The sequence below is a fragment of the Euleptes europaea genome, chromosome 9 (genome assembly GCF_029931775.1).
Source record: "Euleptes europaea isolate rEulEur1 chromosome 9, rEulEur1.hap1, whole genome shotgun sequence".
NCBI classification, from domain to species: Eukaryota; Metazoa; Chordata; class Lepidosauria; order Squamata; family Sphaerodactylidae; genus Euleptes; species Euleptes europaea.
The window spans coordinates 5656101-5675871 of NC_079320.1; the positions used below are offsets into that span (position 1 = coordinate 5656101).

Consider the following 19771-nt stretch of genomic DNA (forward strand, 5'->3'; position numbering starts at 1 on the left):
CTTAAAGCAATAATAGTGATGCACAAAACTTCAAGCAGCAATAGTTCGACAGACCGAAGGAACAATTGTTCAAAAGTAGATGCAAAAGGGTAAGGATGGCTTCTTGTCCCTTTCGAGCCACGCTTCCGAAATTGACACGCATTGTTTCTGCGTGTTCTTGTGCATGAAGTAAATTCTCATGAAGATTATTTTAGCACTTAATGCCACAAGCCATTTCAACAGAAGTACTTCTAGTAACCTTTCTGCCAGTTGCTTACTGGAATGTCTTCTACGGCACGTGAGAAATAAGACTTTCAAATTTAGTGTTCAGTTGACCACAGCCAAGCAGGGGAACTATAACTTGATGTTTTTATTTGAATTATTATGTATCCATGGTACAACCCTTCCTCATTTATAAATCAGTAAAAATATCCATGTTCTCTTTCACACAATTCCTAAGAACAAGCGCCTGAGAAAAAAAAACATTAATTACAACTTCGAAGCTGCCAAGCTTGACTAATATTATCTTGGCAATGGCCTCCATTCATGGTCATTAGTTTTATGGAGCGATGAATCTTCATAAACGGAAGGGAAAAAAACCTTCACATAAAATAAAGCACTGAGAATTTTCTGCCTCCCATCTTTGCTTCTGTAGCTCCTTGTCTTGTGTTTCAGGCCCGGTCAGATGCACCCCTAGAAAAGTTTCAGAGATTAGCCATGTTGGTCTGCCGTAGAACAGCCAGATTCGAGTCCAGTAGCACCTTAGAGACTGACAACATTTCCCGGGTATAAGATACCTGACAAAGGGAGCTTTGACTCCCAACAGCTCAAACGCTGAAAATCTCATCGGTCCCTAAGGTGCTACTGGACTTGAATCTAGTTTCATGTGTGTGTGTGCGTGTGTGTGTGTAAAGTGCCGCCAAGTTGCAACTGACTTATGACTATCCCTTTTGGGGTTTTCATGGCAAGAGACGAACAGAGGTGGTTTGCCAGTGCCTTCCTCTGCACAGCAACCCTGGTATTCCTTGGTGGTCTCCCATCCAAATACTAACCAGGGATGATCCTGCTTAGCTTCTGAGATCTGACGAGATCAGGCTAGCCTGGGCCATCCAGGTCAGGGCTCTAGTTTCATAGGGTAGCCATATTGGTCTGCACTAGAGTAGATCCAAGTCCAGTTAGATTCAAGTCCAGGAGCGCCTTAGAAACCAACAGGTTTTTTTAGTAGATCACGATTCTGGTGAACCGGGTTTGATTCCCCACTCCTCCACATGAGCGGAAGACTAATCTGGAGAACTGGGTTTGACTCCCCACTCCTCCACTTGAGCGGTGGATACTAATCTGCTGAACCAGGTTTGATTCCCCACTCCTCCACATGAGTGGCGGCCTCTAATCTGCTGAATTGGGTTTGATTCCCCACTCCTCCGCTTGAGCAGTGGATACTAATCTGGTGAACTGGGTGGGTGTCCCCACTCCTCCACATTAAGCCAGCTGGATGACCCTGGGCCAGTCACAGTTCTCTTCGAGCTCTCACAGCCACACCTACCTCACAGGGTCTCTGTTGTGGGGAGAGGAAGGGAAGATGACTGTAAGTAGATTTGATTCTTCCTTATGCGGGAGACAAAGTTGGCATATTAAAAAACAGCAGCAACAACAACCAACTCACCACCCAACTACCCTGCCAGAAATTTTGTAAGATTTTCAGGGTATAAGCTTTCGAGAGCACAACGTAGGATGAAACCTCTAAGAGTGTCAAGAAGCCGCAAGTTAGATATGCTACATGACTGGTTATTTTGGGGATCTGACGCAACGCACAAACACGCACAATGCTCAGGGTAGAGAATGACCCCCTACCTCCTTAGATTACTAGAATGCAATGAACACATGCACCAGTATAGCTGTTGCTGTTGGACTCTCCACCTAGCTGGCTGGCTTTAAAAAAGGGGGGGAAGCAGGGAGAGAAGCAGAAATATCCAAGCTGCATTCCTGCCATACGTAAGGTAGAATGAGAACCTCACCAATGTCACTGGGGATAGTCTTACAAGAAAGTAGAGCAAAGGGATATCCTGGATACTCGGACCGTCTAAGGGAGCCCAGTATTTCACATTTCAGCCCCAGAAAAAACTGATTTTTTAGCTTAATTTTTAAATCTGAAACCCAGCTGCGCAGCCTGGAACTCAAGAGAACCCAACGCTAAAAGGCGTTAAGGTTGGGCAGACAAAACCACGCCCTAACAAAACGTTTTGCTAATCCTGTTGCAACTCTTTTTTGCTTCTCTTGAATTCCCTGCAATTTATTTCCTCCCCCACCATTCTCCCCGAGGGGGACCCAAAGCAGCTTGCTTCCTCTCCTCCACTTTATCTTCACAACAACCCTGTGAGGTAGGTCAGGCCAAGAGTGTGTGACTGGCCCCAGGTCACCCAGCAAGCTTCCACAGCAGAGGGAAGATTCGAACCTGGGTCTTCAAGATCCTAGTTTGACACTCTAACCACTACACCACACTGGCTTTCGGGAACCTCAACATTCAAAGGCCAAATCTATCCCAGGATGCAATTTTGCCTACTGTATATGACATTCCTTCACCAGACCTACAACAGGGCAGAGAACACTTATGGCACAGCTTGGCTGACAACCTTCACTAACACCTTCTATGGGTTCCAGTTAAGGGATACAGGGAATCCTAAAGAACTACTTGCGCATAGAGGAGAATGACTGATGCATCTCTGCATGAGCCACTGCTTTGTTCTAGAATCCTTGCTGTATGAAGGTACAACCAGATCGGTAAGTCAAGCAGAAGCACAAAGATGAACAGTAAAACTCCACCGCATTCATGCTACCCAACTGGAGCAAATGTTTAATTTTCACTTTCCAGTTGCTTCCTGGGCACCGATTCCAAAACCATGGACTTGAAAACAATTTTTTGTTTGCAGAGGTTCACCTCAAGACCACTGCATGCATCTAGAAACCTAGCATCCAGACAAAAAAAGCACAACTGGATATTTTCAGGATATCGCTGTGACTAGAAGAACCTGCCTTCAAAGGGGCCACCTTGCGACGCACTGGCTGAAAACGCAATTCGCACGAGATCCTCAGACTCAACCCCATCTCCCACTGAAGTTCACAGACCTACGGAGGAAGGTCTGTTTCATCCACACAAGTTGCAGCAGTGATTGAATTACAGCTCATGCGATCCTGGTCCAGGAATAGCTTTGAATTCAGCTGATATATGGCGACTCCGTAGAGCAGGGGTGTCAAACATAAAGCCCGCGGGCTGGACCTGGCCACTTGAGAGCTCTTATCCAGCCCGCGAGCCAGCCACACATACCCCACTCTCGATCTGGGCTGGCGAGGCATGGCCTACCAAGTGACATTTATGTTATATCCGGCCCTTGTAACAATTGAGTTCAACACCCTTGCCATAGAGTTTTCAAGTCAAGAGTTGTTCAGAGGCGGTTTGCCATTGCCTGCCTCTGCGTAGCAACCCCGTACTTCCTTGGTGGTCTCCCATACAAGTACTAACCAAGCCAATCCCACTTAGCGTCCAAGATCTAATGAGAACAGGCTAACCTGGGCCACCCAGGTCAAGGCAGGAGAGATGAACACCCTTTCAAATACCCCAACTATTATGCCTAAAGAAGAATCTGATCAGTTTCCAAATCAACTTTTTGATTTTTTTAAATTAAATGTTCTCTACTTAATTTTTTAAATACAACCAACACCAAAACAGCAACAAACTACGAGCATGGCACCACAAGCATGGCATACTTGAGCAGATAATAAACACACATCACAGAAAGAAGGCAGAAGGAAAATATTAGATAATGGGGCGTGTGCGTGTGGAGGAGAAGAGAACCAAATTAGGTACCAACCTAATGCAACCATGTCATTACAGCATCCACTCGCCTTCCTCCTAAGTAACACAATTACATAACACACCAAGTCAAAAAATTTCCACAAAGTTAATCCAGACAGAACAACGGATCTGCTCGGAGTTCTTCCCTGACATAACAGAGTCGTGCATTGTGTAACCAGATAACGCCTGCGTCAGTTTGTGTGTCAACAGGAGGACTGAGGTTATAGGCAGTCCCTGTCGCTCTTTGAGACCTTGCCGAATTTTAGAAGAATGGCTGGCAGGGCAGAGGGCACAAGATACCCCCTAAGAAATCATGAAATGGCTAAAATTTGCAAAAATGCAAATGAGCCACCTCATACATTTTGGGGTGAAATTAACTTTAAAAAATCCAGATATCCAGAATTTAGAAAGTATAATGGCTTAGCACAGAGGTTAACAGAACAATGAGCCATGATCTGGAAAGTCCCAGATGTCTAACCTCTAACCTCTGCCACAAATTCACTAAATGGCCTTAGGCAAGACACTTTCTCTGTGCTTCAGTCCTGCCACCCCCTAACTGCATTACAGGGATAATGATACTAACCTAATTCACAGGATGTGTTGTAAAGATACTGTTGTATAGCTAATGAAACATCAACAGAGTTCATCTCCAGCTAACAGGGTGTTCCATGAACGTAAGGGTCGTCGTACGAACAGAAACCCAGCCCACAGCTCGATCCTCACACAGTCGAGAGCGCTTACCACGTCCTGCTTTGAAACACCATTCGTTAACTGCATTATCATGCTAAAAATAAATATTAACACACTTTGACCAACATTCAAGGGCTTGAACTACGCCCTCGCGCAAGCGACAAAATCTTTTTGGATGCAACAGTTTTCGTTGCATAATGAGACTTCTAAAAAGTGCAACGTCATCCATGTGTGCATGGATGACGCTGGAGAGGGGGCCAAACAGCATTGCCCCAGCTCCCAGGTACCTGGGATGACACAATACCCAACTGTCATTTACAATAAGTACGCTCAGAAGTCCTTTTCTTATCTCGAAAAGCAGCTTCAGTTTTGATCAGCATAGGATTGCACGTTTACCAGTATTAAACTCCGTTTTCATTTCAGACTGGTTTCAGAGGGTAACTATGTCGACCTACATTTGAGTCCAGTAGCACCTTAGAGACCAACAAGATTTATGGGGTATGAGCATTTAAGAGTTGACGTTCCCTTCATCGGATATCTGACAAAACTTTGACTCTTGAAAGCTCGTTCCCCGAAAATTTCATTTAAGGTGCTACTGGACACGAATCTAGAGTTTCAAACTGGATTATTTTTAATGAGGAGCTCTAGAATAGCTTTAAAAAATTAAGTTCAGATTTAGAAAAATGCCGCTGACTTTTATCCATCCCAATTCCATTTTCTCAGTGTTTTAAAATTCAGGTCATGGTTGAAAATATGCACGACTGAGCTTAAGACCAGCCTAATGAAGCATGCAGGGTAGCTAAACTCTAACATTAGATACGCTTTCGGTGCCAAGAAGCAACTGGATCGAATACACAAGAACACGGGTATCAGACGTACCCAGCAGATCCAGTTAGAGGAGAAAGGATACCACTTTTAAACTGACAAAGGGAGCTTTGACTCTCGAAAGCTCGTAGCCTGAAAATCGTGTTGGTCTCTAAAATGCTCCTGAACATGAATCTTCCTCTTCTACTGCAGACCAACACGGCTACCCTCCCCAAACTCACTTTTTCTTCGCCTTCTAAACCAACCAACTTCCACCAACTCTAGACAATCAAATGTCAACCACGGTACATTGGCAGGAGCAGCCATGCCCAAAGCAGTCAACCTCTCTCGCTCTTCCGCCAGAATTCCTGCCGCAGCCTCCGTCCGCGCAAGCCTGCCCTGAATTTCGGAAAGGATCAGAGCGCAACTTACATGAGGTGGGACATCTGAATGGAGATGGACATCGGTAAAGCTACTCTTTCACAGAAAAAGAAAGAAATTCTGAACGCCTAGCGAGACGCACACAACCATAGGAGCAGGCAAAGAGAGAGCGCCACTAACCCCGGGTCCCACTGGCCGCAAGAGGACAGCTGCTGCAACGAGGGGGGGAATTAATACAGGCGGCAAGAACCCTGACGAAGCAAAGGGGCCAGAATGACAGACGCATCTGCTCCCCACATGGGGGGTAGACAGCTGACTGGACAGGAGCCCAATGGTTTTTTTCTTCTTCTTTTTTAGAATTTGTCTCGTTGTTTGTATTGTTGAGAGGCCCTCTGTGTTTGGCCACCTGGAAAACGGTGCAATAGCCCCCCCAAAAAAAGTATGGATGATTTACAACCACTCCCCCCCCCGTTCCCCGGCTCACAAATGCATTGGTCAAGAGTTCAGAACACGCCCAACCAGTCGTTCCTTACTTTTACGGGCTCTTCTTCCTCCAGGGGACTCAGTTGCAATGAGACACAAGACATTCGGCCATGACTTCTGCACAAGCAACACTTTACATCTGGGGTGGGGGGGTTCTTGCAAGTATTTTTTAAGTTTCCAAAAACGGGCGTCCAAGGAAAGAGAAAAGGAGGGCTCTCGGCATTTGCAAAATGGCAGTTAAGTATAACAACAAAAAAGAATTATGGGCACATGGTGTTACAGAAGTAGGAATGAAGAAGCATTCTGTCTCCCCCCTTTTGAAAAATGAAATGGGTACTCAGGATAATTAGAGGCTGTCATAACCAGCAGTGTCTTGTTTTCATCTTCATCTTCAGTAATTAATACGGATTACTACAGACCAGCAGCCAAGAATGTGACTTGGCTATTTCTAATCAATACAAGACTTCTCGGCCTTTGCAAGTCATGGCTATGCACGGCTCTTCTTTTGTTCATTCCCTTTCCCCGCTTACTTCTCAGGTTGGAAACCCATCCCTGGATACACCGCTACGGATAGCAAGTGAGGATTATATGATGGAATGATTGTCTGTTCTTTTTCAAACAATCCTTGGGCATGGAAAACTAGCAGATCAAGGAAGACAATCGAGACCTGTACTCCCTGACATGCTAATTTTCTAGGTGCAAGGAATTTTTTGAACAGAGGAGCCTGCAAGGCGCTGGCTGCATTCTGAAGTGATATAATCTGCAGACACAGGTTAGCCACTTGTCAGAAAAGGGACTAGGTGCAATCCAGTCTAAACCCACTAAAATCCACGGGCTTAGACTGGAGTGACTCTGCACAGCAGTACACCATGAATCTCTTCTAATTTCCCCCTCATTCCTTTGAAGAGCTTCCACACCCTTTCCCTGCTTCTTTAAATCCATGCTCAGAAACCTCCATCCTGTGCTGCACTACAATCTCCCCCCCACCCCCGCCCGGCCAATAACAACCTGGGACTTTCCTCCCTCCCCGGCCCCTCTCTGACATCAGGGTAATTCAAGCTAGTCACAGCTGGTGGTTTCACCACAGGGAATCCAATGCATGGATATTATTAGGCGATCATATTTAGACAGGATCAAAAAAAACCTCTTGACGATGCTCATCTTTGGCCCTCGCGATGCGATTAAGGGTTCACATGCCATAATTTGCCAGCTAAAGAATGCGGCTGTTGCATAAAACACAGCTCTTCCCCGAGCCCAGGGCAAGGCTGAATGCTCAGGCATGCAAATCTATTTTTAGGTTTGGGAAGACAACCGGGTCAATAAGAAGAGCACTTTTCTGAACGCAGCAAAGCAGAGGCCCTTCCACTGAGTCACAGCCCCTCATCTAAGGACGACCACACATGAAGTTGCCTTATACTAGATCAGACCATTGGTCCATCCAGGTCAGTACTGCCTATACAGACTAGCAGCAGCTCACCAAGGTCTCAAGCAGAGGTCTTCCACATCATCTACTTCCTGTCCCATTTAACTAGAGATGCCGGGGATTGAACCAGAGGCGCTTCTTCCCCTGAGCCACAGCCCCTTCCAACTTTCTGGCTCTCCACATCTCACATGCAGGAGAGTTGCAAAGAAGAGGAACCAGAAATATGCCTTCACAGTAAGCCCCCAGGTGATTTCATTGCTGAATTACTCTTCCTGTAAAAAAAAAATGTTCCGCACATAATTAATACCCATTATTGTGAGTCCTATTCTCTGTTGCCAACAGGAATAGCTCCCTGTGCTCTAAGTGACAGCCTTTCAACTAGAATTAGAAGAAGGGTTGGTTTTTATATGCTGATTTTCTCCACCACTTAAGGAAGAATCAAACCCGCTTACAATCACCTTCCTTTCCCCTCCCCACAACAGACACCCTGTGAGGTAGGTGGGGCTGAGAGAGTGTGACTAGCCCAAGGTCACCCAGCAGGCTTCATGTGGAGGAGTGGCGAAACCAACCTGCTTCACCAGATTAGCCTCCGCCGCTCATGTAGAAGAGTAGGGAATCAAGCCCGGTTCTCCAGATCAAAGCCCACTGCTCCAAACCGCTGCTCTTAACCACTACAACTATGCTGGCTCTCATAACTCCAAGGAACAACCGAGACAGACCGGGAGTGAACGTGAGTCAAAGTACCTATGCAGAAATTATCTATGTTGAACGGCATAAGGGCCTTTCGGTTGTTCTGTAAGGATTCTGCATCTTCCCTCTTAGCTCCTTCTCATGTAGGGCAAAGTTCTCAACACAATGGCCTGGATCCAAGGAATCACATGACTCCTCCTGGACAGCCAAACAAAGTTTGGAGTTCCTTGAACGGGAGCCTCCTCCGCCATGTGCCAAATCAGATTTGATACGGCCCAGGAGTCTGCCTTTGACAGGAGAAACAAACCCAAACATACCAGTGGGCACACCCAGGTTCTTGTTGGCACACTAAAAGTAGCTCTCTGGACCTTAGCCAATGTGTACAGCTATCGGTTACGGTATGTATAACTTAATGAATGGCTTATATTTGGGGCCTGGATTGGAGTGGGTGGAACGTAAGAACATAAGAAAAACCATGCTGGATCAGACCAAGATCCATCAAGTCCAGCTGTCTGTTCACATAGTGACCAACCAGGTGCCTCTAGGAAGCCCACAAGCAAGACGATTGCAGCAGCATTACCCTGCCTGTGTTCCAAAGCACCTAATATAATAGGCATGCTCATCTGATCCTGGAGAGAATAGGTATGCATCATGACTAGTATCTATTTTTACCAGTAGCCATGAATACTCCTCTCCTCCATGAACATGTCCACTCCCCTCTTAAAACCTCCCAAGTTGGCAGCCATCACCACATCCTGGGGCAGGGAGTTCCACAATTTAACTATGCGTTGTGTGAAGGAATACTTCTTTGAATCAGTTTTGAATCTCTTGCCCTCCAGATCCAGCAGATCCCATCAGTGTATATGTGGTTGGGGGTTTTTTGCCCCAATATGCATCACGTTGAACACTTGCTCACGCTGAATCTCATTTGCCATTTTAATGCCCATTCTTCCAGTTTGTAGAGATCCTTTTGGAGCTCTTCACAGTCCGATTTTGTTTTAACCACCCTAAATAATTTGGTGTCATCTGCAAAGTGGGAAATGCTGCAAACTGGAAAATGCTGTCAAATCGCAGCCAGCTTGTGGCAACCCTGTAGGGTTTTCTAGAAAAGAGATAACCTATCTATGTAGGGATCTGGATCAGAGGTTTCTCCAATGTAACTGTTCCCTGAAATCTCCCCAGGCTGCTCCGAGAACCCAAATTCTTACAGAGGTTCAGCAAGTCTTCAATTAGCGAGACGCTTTTTCACCTCTTAGGCCCATACCCTTGGAGATCCCAGGAATGGAATTCAAGAGCTTCTGCCTGCCCTCCGCTACCAAAAGGTGTGGCCCCTCCCAAAGGTTTCTGTGCTAATATCCAGAAACTGGGTTACTCTGGGACAGCTGGTGCATCGCTGGTTTGTGGCCTGGCTTCTTAATGTCCTCGTGACCTTTCCCCATCCCTGGTTAAGAACCGTGCAATCCATCTTCCGGGTACCAGCTGCCTATTCCAAGTGGCGATTGCACCTGCTTCGTTTATATTTACATCTCGGAAGAAATTAATTCGAGCCAAATTTGCACATCTGCACCCAGAGAAAAAATCAAGACGCACACTCGCCCCATCCGCTTCCTTGGAACAGGGAGAGAGGCGCTGGCAGAGAGACTTTTCAGTTTAGAGAAGAGATGACTAAGAGGGGGGATGATAGAGGTTTATAACATTACAAGTGGGAGTTAAGAACGTAAGAAGATCCATGCTGGATCAGACCGAGGCCCAACAAGTCCAGCTGTCTGTTCACATGGTGGCCAACCAGGTGCCTCCAGGAAGCCCCCAAACAAGACGACTGCAGCAGCAGCATCCTGCCTGTGTCCCACAGCACCTAAGATAATAGGCATGCTCCTCTGATCCTGGAGAGAATAGGTGTGCATCATGACTAATATTCATAAGAACATAAGAAAGGCCATGCTGGATCAGATCAAGGTCCATCAAGTCCAGCAGTCTGTTCACACAGGGGCCAACCATGTGCCTCTAGGAAGCCCACAAACGAGACAACTGGAGCAGCACCATCCTGCCTGTGTCCCACAGCACCCAAGATAACAGGCATGCTCCTCTGATCCTGGAGAGAACAAGGATGCATCATGACTAGTATCCATTTTGACTAGTAGCCATGGATAGCCCTCTCCTCCATGAACACGTCCACTCCCCTCTTAAAGCCTTCCAAGCTGGCAGCCAACACCACATCCTGGGGCAGGGAGTTCCACAATTAACAATGTGTCATGCGAAGAAGACTTGTGGGGGGGCATCTCATTCCCGTCCCCCTCATTTCCTCTGTCCCTTCCCTGAAAGCCCCCATTACCTCGCCCCTTTGCCTGTTCCCTCTCCCCTTCCTACCGTCACCTGCCCCTTGGTCTTCAGGTTCCCCTCTTTTCCTGCAGCTTCTGCCTAGGAAGACCATGGCCCAGTTCTGCAGTGCTGGCAACGGGGCCGCTTGGGTGGTCGGGAACCCTCAAGGACCTGTGCTGGGAGGCCCCTCACTTCCCCCTGTAGCCCCCTCCCCACCCTACTTCTTCCTTCCCCCCTCCTGCCAGCCGCCACATCCTCTCCCTGTTCCCCGAGATGGGGATTTGAACCTGGGTCTCGCAGACCCTACTCTGGAGCTCTAACCGCTACACCACACAGGCTTTCATAGGGTGGCTGCTGCTGAACAGTAGCAAGCAGCCAGGCCGACTTGAATCACGCAGGATGGGTAGTATCAAGTCACCCAGAGTTGTTGCCAGGCCTAAGGTTGCCAACTTCCAGGTGGGTCCTGGAGATCTCCCAGAATTACAGCTGAACTCCAGACACCAGAGATCTGTCCCCCTGGAGAAAACGACTGCTTTGGAGGGTGGACTCCATGGCATTATAGCTAGCTGAGGCCTGTCCCTTCCCCAAACCCTGCCCTCCTCAGACTTCACCCCAAATTCTCTAGGGCTTTCCCAACCTGGCGTTGGCAACCCTTGCCAGGCCTGGCCCCAGTGAGTCCAACCTCAAAGGCCAAAATAGGCCTGGAGAGGGCTCTGCCCCCTCCCCCTTGTTTTTATTGACAGAACCAAGCCATGGAACGCTGTGGTTGCCTAGCAACAGCCCCTGAGGGAACCTGTTGGTTAAAGCTACAGGCGCGCCTTTTTAAAATTTTCAGATTTTTTTAAACCCACTCATTGTTTTTTTTAATTTCAGATTTTTTCCTGCAAACCTAAGGCCCCTTTCAGGTTTACAGAAAGATCTGTCTGGCCTGTTCCCAGCTCCAGTTGCTGGATTTAAGTGTCCAAAGATTTGGCAGACTTCGCTATTAGAATATAAAATGATATGATGGATGGGGTGGAGAGCTCCTCTCTCAAAAGGCTAGAACTCAGGGCCGTCCAATGAAGCTAACGGGCAGCAGATTCAGGACAGAGAAAAGGAAATACGTCTTTACACAAGTGATCAGAATGTGGAATTCGCTGCCAGAGGATGCAGAGATGGCCACAGGCATAGACAGCTTTAAAAGGGGACGATACCGATTCATGGAGGATAGGTCCATCACTGGCTAGAAGCCACGGTGACTAAAGGAAACCTCCATGTTCAGAGGCAGTTGACCTCTGCATCCCAGTGCCAGGAGGCAACATCAGGGGAAGGCCTCAACCTCTACGCCCTGTTGTTGGCCCTCCAGAGCACTGGTTCCCAACCAGGGGTCCGTGGACCCCCAGGGGTCCGCGAGAACTAAATTAAGGTCCATGAAACAAAGTTATAAACCCATAATAAATTAATATTTTCAATTATAAGTTCTCTATTATAAAAATATATATTCAAAAATTATTCTAAGTTTAATGTTTAACTAACAGTTATGATTAAAGTTTATTTTCAAATTCTCTGAATTTTTATTTTGAACCTTGGGGTCCCTGCACCGAGCAAAAAAGTCCTAGTGGTCCCTGGTCAAAAAAAGGTTGGGAACCACTGCTCCAGAGGGACTGACTGGCCATGGTGTGAGACAGGATGCTGAGCTAGATGGACCACTGGTCCGATCCAGCAGGGTTCTTCTGATGTTCTCAAGGCCCGTTTGGATCGGGAAGGCTACTTCGCCGACACCCTTTCCAGTCAAAGGTTTCTGTGACCCAAAGTGGGAAAGTCCGATTTCCTGACAACCTGCATGCAACATTGTCAGGCTGGGTGTGGTACTGAGTCAATCCTTGGCGTGTTGACCGTGCGAGTCAGACTCATGTTTTTAAAATAGCCTGAGTGTGCATTGGTTTCCTTTCCAAATACCCAACGGAACCCGTCCAGGGATACATACACATTCCACAGATTTCTTGTCCCGAGATGACTCCTGAGAGCATTATATAACCAGAGACCTGCGGCCAAAGGTTTGGTTACTTTGAATTATTATTATATTAATATGTGAAAGTCAGTCCGTGTTGACTTTTCAGACCTTTGGCACCCCACCCCACCAACGCTCTCCATCGCTGGCCTCTTGCCTCTATTTTGATCTTCGCATCCAAGTTCCCATCTTGTCTGCTGGCTCTGCCTGAAATTTACTTTAGCCCTCAGTCCCCCAGCAACACCCAAACCCTCTGCCACTTATTCCCTAGCTGCTCCGTCCCCCTTCGTGCCAAGAGCGCATTAATTTTATTTACGTTATCACATGGCTCCTCTCCTCAAGCTTTGTGGGACTTTTTTCCAGCCCAGCCAACTGCTTCGTTCCCACACAGCAACTATACAAATCCCCCAAATCCCTGACTGCCCTCCTCCCCTTCTTCAGCTAACATGTTTATGGACATTCCATGACCACACAGCACAGTAAATAGTGCTTGAAAGTAAAAATAAGGCCAATTTTGTCTGTAGGTTCAGTTACCACTTACTTAGGGAAGTGAGGCTGTTGGGGCTACATCAGTTTTTGAGACAAAATCGATTATCGATCCCAGTTACCCCCTCTTGCTCTCTGTCTCCAGCTAATAGGACAACACTGAGGATAGCACGTAAGGCTGTAAAGCTTAGGGTGGTTTAGCTTGGAAAGAAGGTGGTTAAGGGGAGACATGATAGAGGTCTATAAAAGTATGCCTGGTATGGAGAGAGTGGACAGGGAGAAGCTTCCCTCCCTCTCTCATAATACTAGAACGCGGGGTCATCTGCTGAAGCTGGAGAGATTCAAAACAGATAAGAGGAAGTATTTCTTCATACAATGCATAGTTAAAATGTGGAACTCCCTGCCCCAGGATGTGGTGATGGCTGTCAACTTGGAAGGCTTTAAGAGGGGAGTGGACATGTTCATGGAGGAGAGGGCTATTCATGGCTATTAGTAAAAATGGTTACTAGTCATAATGCATCCCTATTCTCTCCAAGATCAGAGGAGCATGGCTATTATATTAAGTGCTGTGGAAGACAGGCAGGAGGATGCTGCTGCAGTCGTCTTGTTTGTGGGCTTCCTAGAGGCACCTGGATGGCCACTGTGAGAACAGACTGCTGGACTGGATGTGCCTTGCTCTGATCCAGCCTGGCCTTTCTTATGTTCTGTGATGTTGGTAACTGCGAAGAATTACACTGTGGTCACAATGCACAAAATATCTATTGTACTAAACACAGAAAAAACTGGAAGCCAGACATCTTGTTAAGACTTCTGTTAAATCTTCCAGGCAGTCAGTTTGGTAAGGATGCTTGGAGTTACTAGTTAAACTTTAGTACAGCCTCGAGCCTCCAATACAAGTTCTCAGCATTCAAGCAATCGCCAAACACAACCGCAGGCAAGAAATTTTATTTGCTCAGTGCCCAGATATTGAAGATTGGAAAAGCAAAATGGCAGAGCCTTCGACAATATTTCAAAAAGGCAGAGTATGCTGTGAGGGCGAAGCTGACAAATCCGGTAAATAAAAGATCCTATGAAGAGTTTCAACAAAAATGGGAATTTGTATATGCTTCGTGAAGATTATATGATTAGAAAATGTAGAAAAATAATAAGTAGTGCTGGGAGTTGTAGTTTAAAGGTGTTTTGCCTAGATCAGCTGTGCCCAAACTGTGTTCCACGGAGCACTTGGTGCTCCGCGAAGCATCTCCTAGTGCTCCATGAAGAAATTGGAAAGAAGAATACTACTGTCATTCGGTTTAGTATATAAGTGCTAGTTGAAAATTAGCCCCCGTGACAAATTTCTCTCCTGAAAAGTGCCCCATGACTCAAAAAGTTTGGGAACCGCTAGCCTAGATAATGGCCAGATAATGGCTATAATGTTAAGCTCTCTATAACCTATTGGAATATAGATGAAGAAAGAGAAGAAGAGTTGGTTTTTACATGCCGACTTTCTCTACCACTTAGGGAAGAATCAACAGCAAAGTAATGTGCGTTATTATTTTGTAATGTCTGTTTTTGTTTGTATTCTATGGAACTGAAAAAATAAAATTTTGTTATGGAAAAAAAAGAAATTTTATTTGCTTTAGTACAGTTGCATAATTGAAAAAAACAAAAAATTGTTTGCACAAAGTATAGAATAGTGAGAGCCAGAAGAGGGGTTAGTGGAACGTCTTTAGGCTGCGCCAAAATTAACTGCGCACAGCCGAGTTTCAGAGGGTAGTCGTTTTGGTCTGCAGTACAACAGCTAGATTTGAGTCTGGTAGCACCTTAAAGGCCATCGAGATCTTCGAGGTATAGGCTTCTGAGAGTAGAAGCAACCAAGGGACTTGGTGAGGAGCCCAGAGGGGTATGTTAGTCTGTTGTAGCAAAACAAAACAAGTCTGGGGCACACTGAAGACTCACAACTTTTTATTCCGGCGTGACATTTCGTGAGTCAGAGCTCGCTTCTGAGGATGTTACGAAGAGGAAATCATATTCCACATTTAAAAGCACCCTATAAAAATGTGGAATACGATTTCCTCTTCGTAGCATCTAAAGAAGCAAACTCTGACTCATGAAAGCTTCAGCTGGAAGAAATGTGGTTAGTCTTTAAAGAGCCACCGGACATTGATTGGGGAGGGGCTGTGGCTCAGTGGTAGAGCATCTGCTTGGCATGCAGAAGGTCCCAGGTTCAATCTCCAGTTAAAGGGACTAGGCAAGTAGGTGATGTGAAAGACCTCCACCTGAGAGCCTGGAGAGCCGCTGCGGGTCTGAGTAGACAATACTGACTTTGATGGACCAAGGGTCTGATTCAGTAGAAGGCAGCTTCATGTGTGATGCTGTGTGCCACATTCTAGAGGTAGAGATTCTACTACAGCCTTTGAGCAATTATGTATTTATTTTATTTAAAACATTACTCTGCCGCCTTTCCACCCAACTCAGGGTCTCCACAGCAGCGAACATTAAGACATTGCAGATATTATAACATTTCAGACAGTTTAAAAGTGTTTATTTACATTACTTATAGTTCACCTTTCTTGCTGGGACTCAAGGCGGATTATACAAAATAGGTCAGTAGCATCAATTGGGTAGAACATCCAACAGACAACGTAATAGGATTTGACTCGTAGAAATCTGGATGCAACCAGAGGAGAAGCAAAGAATAAGTATTAACATGACACATTAAACAAATGTATCTGAAGAAGTGAGCTTTGACTCACGAAAGCTCCTACCCTGCCAGAAATTGTGTTAGTCTTTAAGGTGCTACCGGACACTTGCTCTTTTCAAATGCAAAAACAGTGTGCGTAAAGTGCCGTCAAGTCACAGCCAACCTATGGCAAGCCAGTATCTTTTCTTCAAACCCACATGCGCAGCTCCATAGCCGTCCACCAGACAAACCACCAGCAATTCACAATGAGCCTATTTACAACATACTCACAGTCCAGACGCGTGGCTGATCTTCGACAATGAACTCACTGACCACCGTCACAAACGGCTCTGCACCTACGTGTACAGTGCCATTAATGATTAATTCCATCCAAACATCTAGTCCCAAATTAATGCAAATGTTGTTGCGTGCACGGAAATCACTGAGCAGGAAAGAGATTTCTCAACTAAATGCCACCACGGCTAACTCTGCTCCCTTCCAACACGCAAGGAAAAGATTTGCTGGTTGTTGTTTTTACAGTGTACCAGAAGGCCAATATTTTACAAGAAATTTCCCAGTTGCATGTATCTGCTGGAATTCTCTACTTCTTGGAAAGAGCCTTACTCTGATCTGTTTAGACCTCACCTAGCTTTATTCTGCTCTGGTTAGACCTCACCTAGAGTATTGAGTTCAGTTTTGGGCACCGTAATTTAAGAAGGATGTAGACAAGCTGGAACATGTCAAGAGGAGGGCAACCAAGATGGTGAGGGATCTGGAGACCAGGTCCTTTGAGGAAAGGCTGAAGGAGCTGGATATGTTTAGCCTGAAGAGGAGAAGACTGAGAGGGGATATCATAACCATCTTCAAGTAATTGAACGGCTGTCATAGAGACGATGGTGCCGAGTTGTTTTCTGTCGCCCCAGAAGGTCGGACCAGAACCAACGGGTTGAAATTAAATCAAAAGAGTTTTTGTCTAGACATTAGGAAGAATTTTCTAACAGTTAGAGCGGTTCCTCAGTGGAACAGGCTTCCTTGGGAGGTGGTGAGCTCTCCTTCCCTGGAGGTTTTTAAGCAGAGGCTAGATGGCCATCTGTCAGCCATGCTGATTCTGTGACCTTAGGCAGATCATGAGAGGAAGGGGATCTTGGCCATCTTCTGGGCATGGAGTAGGGGTCACTGGGGGTGTGGGGGGGAGGGGGTTGTGAATTACCTGCATTGTGCGGAGGGGTTGGACTAGATGTCCCTGGTGGTCCCTTCCAACTCTATGATTCTAAATAAGAAATTCAATGAACTGGGGCACGAGGGGAACACAGACCTGCAAACTCAAGAAAGAGAAAAAGGCAGGAGAGTGGCACACTGCACTGTTCCTGTCTAAGGTGTCCGGCAAGAGGAGCCAGTGAGACAGCTCTGCGTGTTGTGAAGCACGTTGCAAATGCTGCCGAGAACTACTGATGAAAGAGGAAAGCCACCCGGGGTAATATGCAATCACAATCCACTGCCAACAGATGTTAAGAGTTTACCACCTTTTAAATTTGCAAAAGGCTTGAGGAAGGAGCCAGCGCCGAAGAAAGAGCTAACCTCACTGCCCCGCAGGGTGAGCAGACCTTACTGAAGCCTGCTGTTCTATTAACTTGGAAATTTCCCAGCTCTGTGTTTGGCCTCATACAGAGGTTCCCAAACCTTTTGAGTCATGGAGCACTTTTCAGGAGAGAAATTCTTCATGAAGCACTGATTTTCACCAACACCTATATACTAAACCAAACTTGTCTCTTCACGGAGCACTAGGAGATGCTTCGGGGAGCACCAAGGGCTCCAAGGAGCATCGTTTGGGAACCTCTGGCCTAATGCATGGTTCATCCGACAACCCAAACTGTGCAATTTCTCTCCTCCTCCTCTTTCACCACAGCAGATTTATCCCCCCCCCCCGCCTCACACGCACACGCAAAAAAATCTGCCAGCTCACACTAGAACCACAACACGTACGCGTGGGAGCTAAAAACGTGGATCTTCTCTCTCCGCTGTCAGGCTAGACATGCAAAAGATACTCATAACCCCATCTGACTTCCTTCACGCAAGCTGGAGGAAATTGCACTCTCAGGGTTTCTTCACAGAGCCACTTCGGAGAGACTCTCCCCCGCGCGTCCAGAAGGTATGCGCTGACGTACGGCCCCGCATGCTTTACGTTCGACACAAGCATTGCCAGCAGAGTAGGGTCTGTCCTTAAAGTCTAGACGTGTGGATCCTAAACTAATAAGGGAGAAGGGGCAGAACGCCCAGGCGTTGGCAGGAGCGGGGTCCAACACAAACTTCAGAGGGAGGGGACAGGCCACATTAAACAGCACCGACCGAATTAGAAAGTGGGTCAGCACCTTGGGGAACTGTCCTTTCCTCCAGCCAAGGTGGGTCGATCGGGACTGGCCCCCCCCCCACAAGATGCCCATGACACTTTGGCATCTAAAACAGGTGCCTGGCAGTTTCCAAACAAGCGCACGTGCACGCCTCCAGCTATGCAGAGCAACCGCCCCATTACGGCAGCAGCCCCACACGGTCACGTCGTGTGCCACCCACTAACAAGATACACACACCCCATTGACACACAGAAAGCCACAGCCCTTCTAAGGTTTCCTTCCGAGCTCCAGATCCCCCAAGAACCAATACTGGCCCCTGTGCTATACAGAGACCCAGAGAAACAAGACTCCACAGAAAAGACCCTTCGGGTGCACATATGCGCATGTGACAAAACACCCACGCATGATGCATATAGAGGGTTGCCAGGTTTGTTCCCATACAAGTCACACGCGCACATGTCTCATGAGAAACCCCCAACTTCTCCAACATCACCACATCCCTGAAGCTCTGTGCAGCCCCACAGGGCCAAGACAGGAGACGCGAGGGAGCATTTTGCAACACGCGCACCCCTGCTTCGAACACCACAGAGACCCACAAAGCTGATCCATTGACACCCCCACCCCCCGCAGACACATGCACCCATCTTCTCAGAGCCCTGTAGCAGAGAGGTTCCCATCCTCTCCTTTCCAGCATCCCACAGAAGGGGCATCTCAAAGAGATCTCCAGCACACACCCCATGCCTCTGCCCCATAGCCCTGTGATCTCACTATACAAACCCTCCCAAATCTCCCCCTCCTCTCCCAAATTCTTCATCAGGGTCTGCCGAAAAGACCACTACCCCCCCAGCAGTTCCAGAGTCAGCCCCCACCCCACGCTAAGAGGTCCATCAACCCCACACTGACACCCATGACACATATAGCCCCCCCCCCAGATTTTTAATCCCCCCCTGCTCTGCACCCTGAGCAATATCTTGGCTGCCTGCAAGGATGTCTCAGGAACATCCCCTTGCTGGAGGAAGAAGCCGATGTCACCCGGCTCTCCCCACCCCAGATCTGTGATTTCTAGCCCTACAGATGCTGACACTAGCCCTACAGATGCAGCCTTGACAGCCAGGAGACACCACGCCTGGAAGCCCCCTCCTCTGATTCTCTTTGTTGCAATGCATAAACGGGGCAGCTCCAGGGCTTTGCAACCCTGCACGGACTGGGTGGGGGTGGTGGGTGTCCTCCACCCCAATTTTGCACGGAAGCGCTGCCCCCCCCCCCCCGAGCCCCTCTTGCGATCTCTGCCTGCAGGAGGGACTAGCCACTCACCCAAGAGGATGCTGCTGAGCCGGCGGAAGGAGCCCGGGGAGCTTGGAACGTTGGCGGCCGCCTCACAGCCCGGATCGCCGCTCACTGTCAGGCTCACGCAGGCACACAGCAGCGGGGAAGGAACCCGGATGTGTAGCACTCCGCCCACCTTTTCTCCAGCCCTCCCACCCACTCTCCCGGCTGTGGCTTCGCTTTCCGTGCTGCGCAGGCGCCGGGGCAATAGTGCCAGCCTCTGGAGGGGTGATGCTCTGTGCGTTTCTTGCGCTCTGCAAAGTGCTTTGCGGGGCAAACGCACCCAGCCCTAGTTGGGATAGGCAAACTGGGGCCTGGGTGCGTTTACTCAGGAGTAATA

The 19771-nt window shown here is 47.5% G+C and overlaps 1 protein-coding gene across 2 annotated transcripts in view; it reads right to left on the bottom strand.

Annotated features, from left to right (window-relative positions):
- The window catches only part of RNF24 (ring finger protein 24), a 74695-nt gene extending 55193 nt beyond the window's left edge, over positions 1 to 19502 (bottom strand). Inside the window, exon 1 of one of the 2 annotated variants that reach the window (XM_056855736.1) lies at positions 19420 to 19502. Coding sequence is in view for 1 of the 2 variants with exons in the window: in XM_056855735.1 (XP_056711713.1) it covers positions 5756 to 5787 (32 nt within the window). In the remaining variant the exon portion in view is untranslated. Of the gene's footprint in view, positions 1 to 5755; positions 5802 to 19419 lie in introns of those variants that run through there. The other variant, XM_056855735.1, reaches the window with a different exon arrangement.
- Between the last annotated feature and the right edge of the window lie 269 nt (positions 19503 to 19771).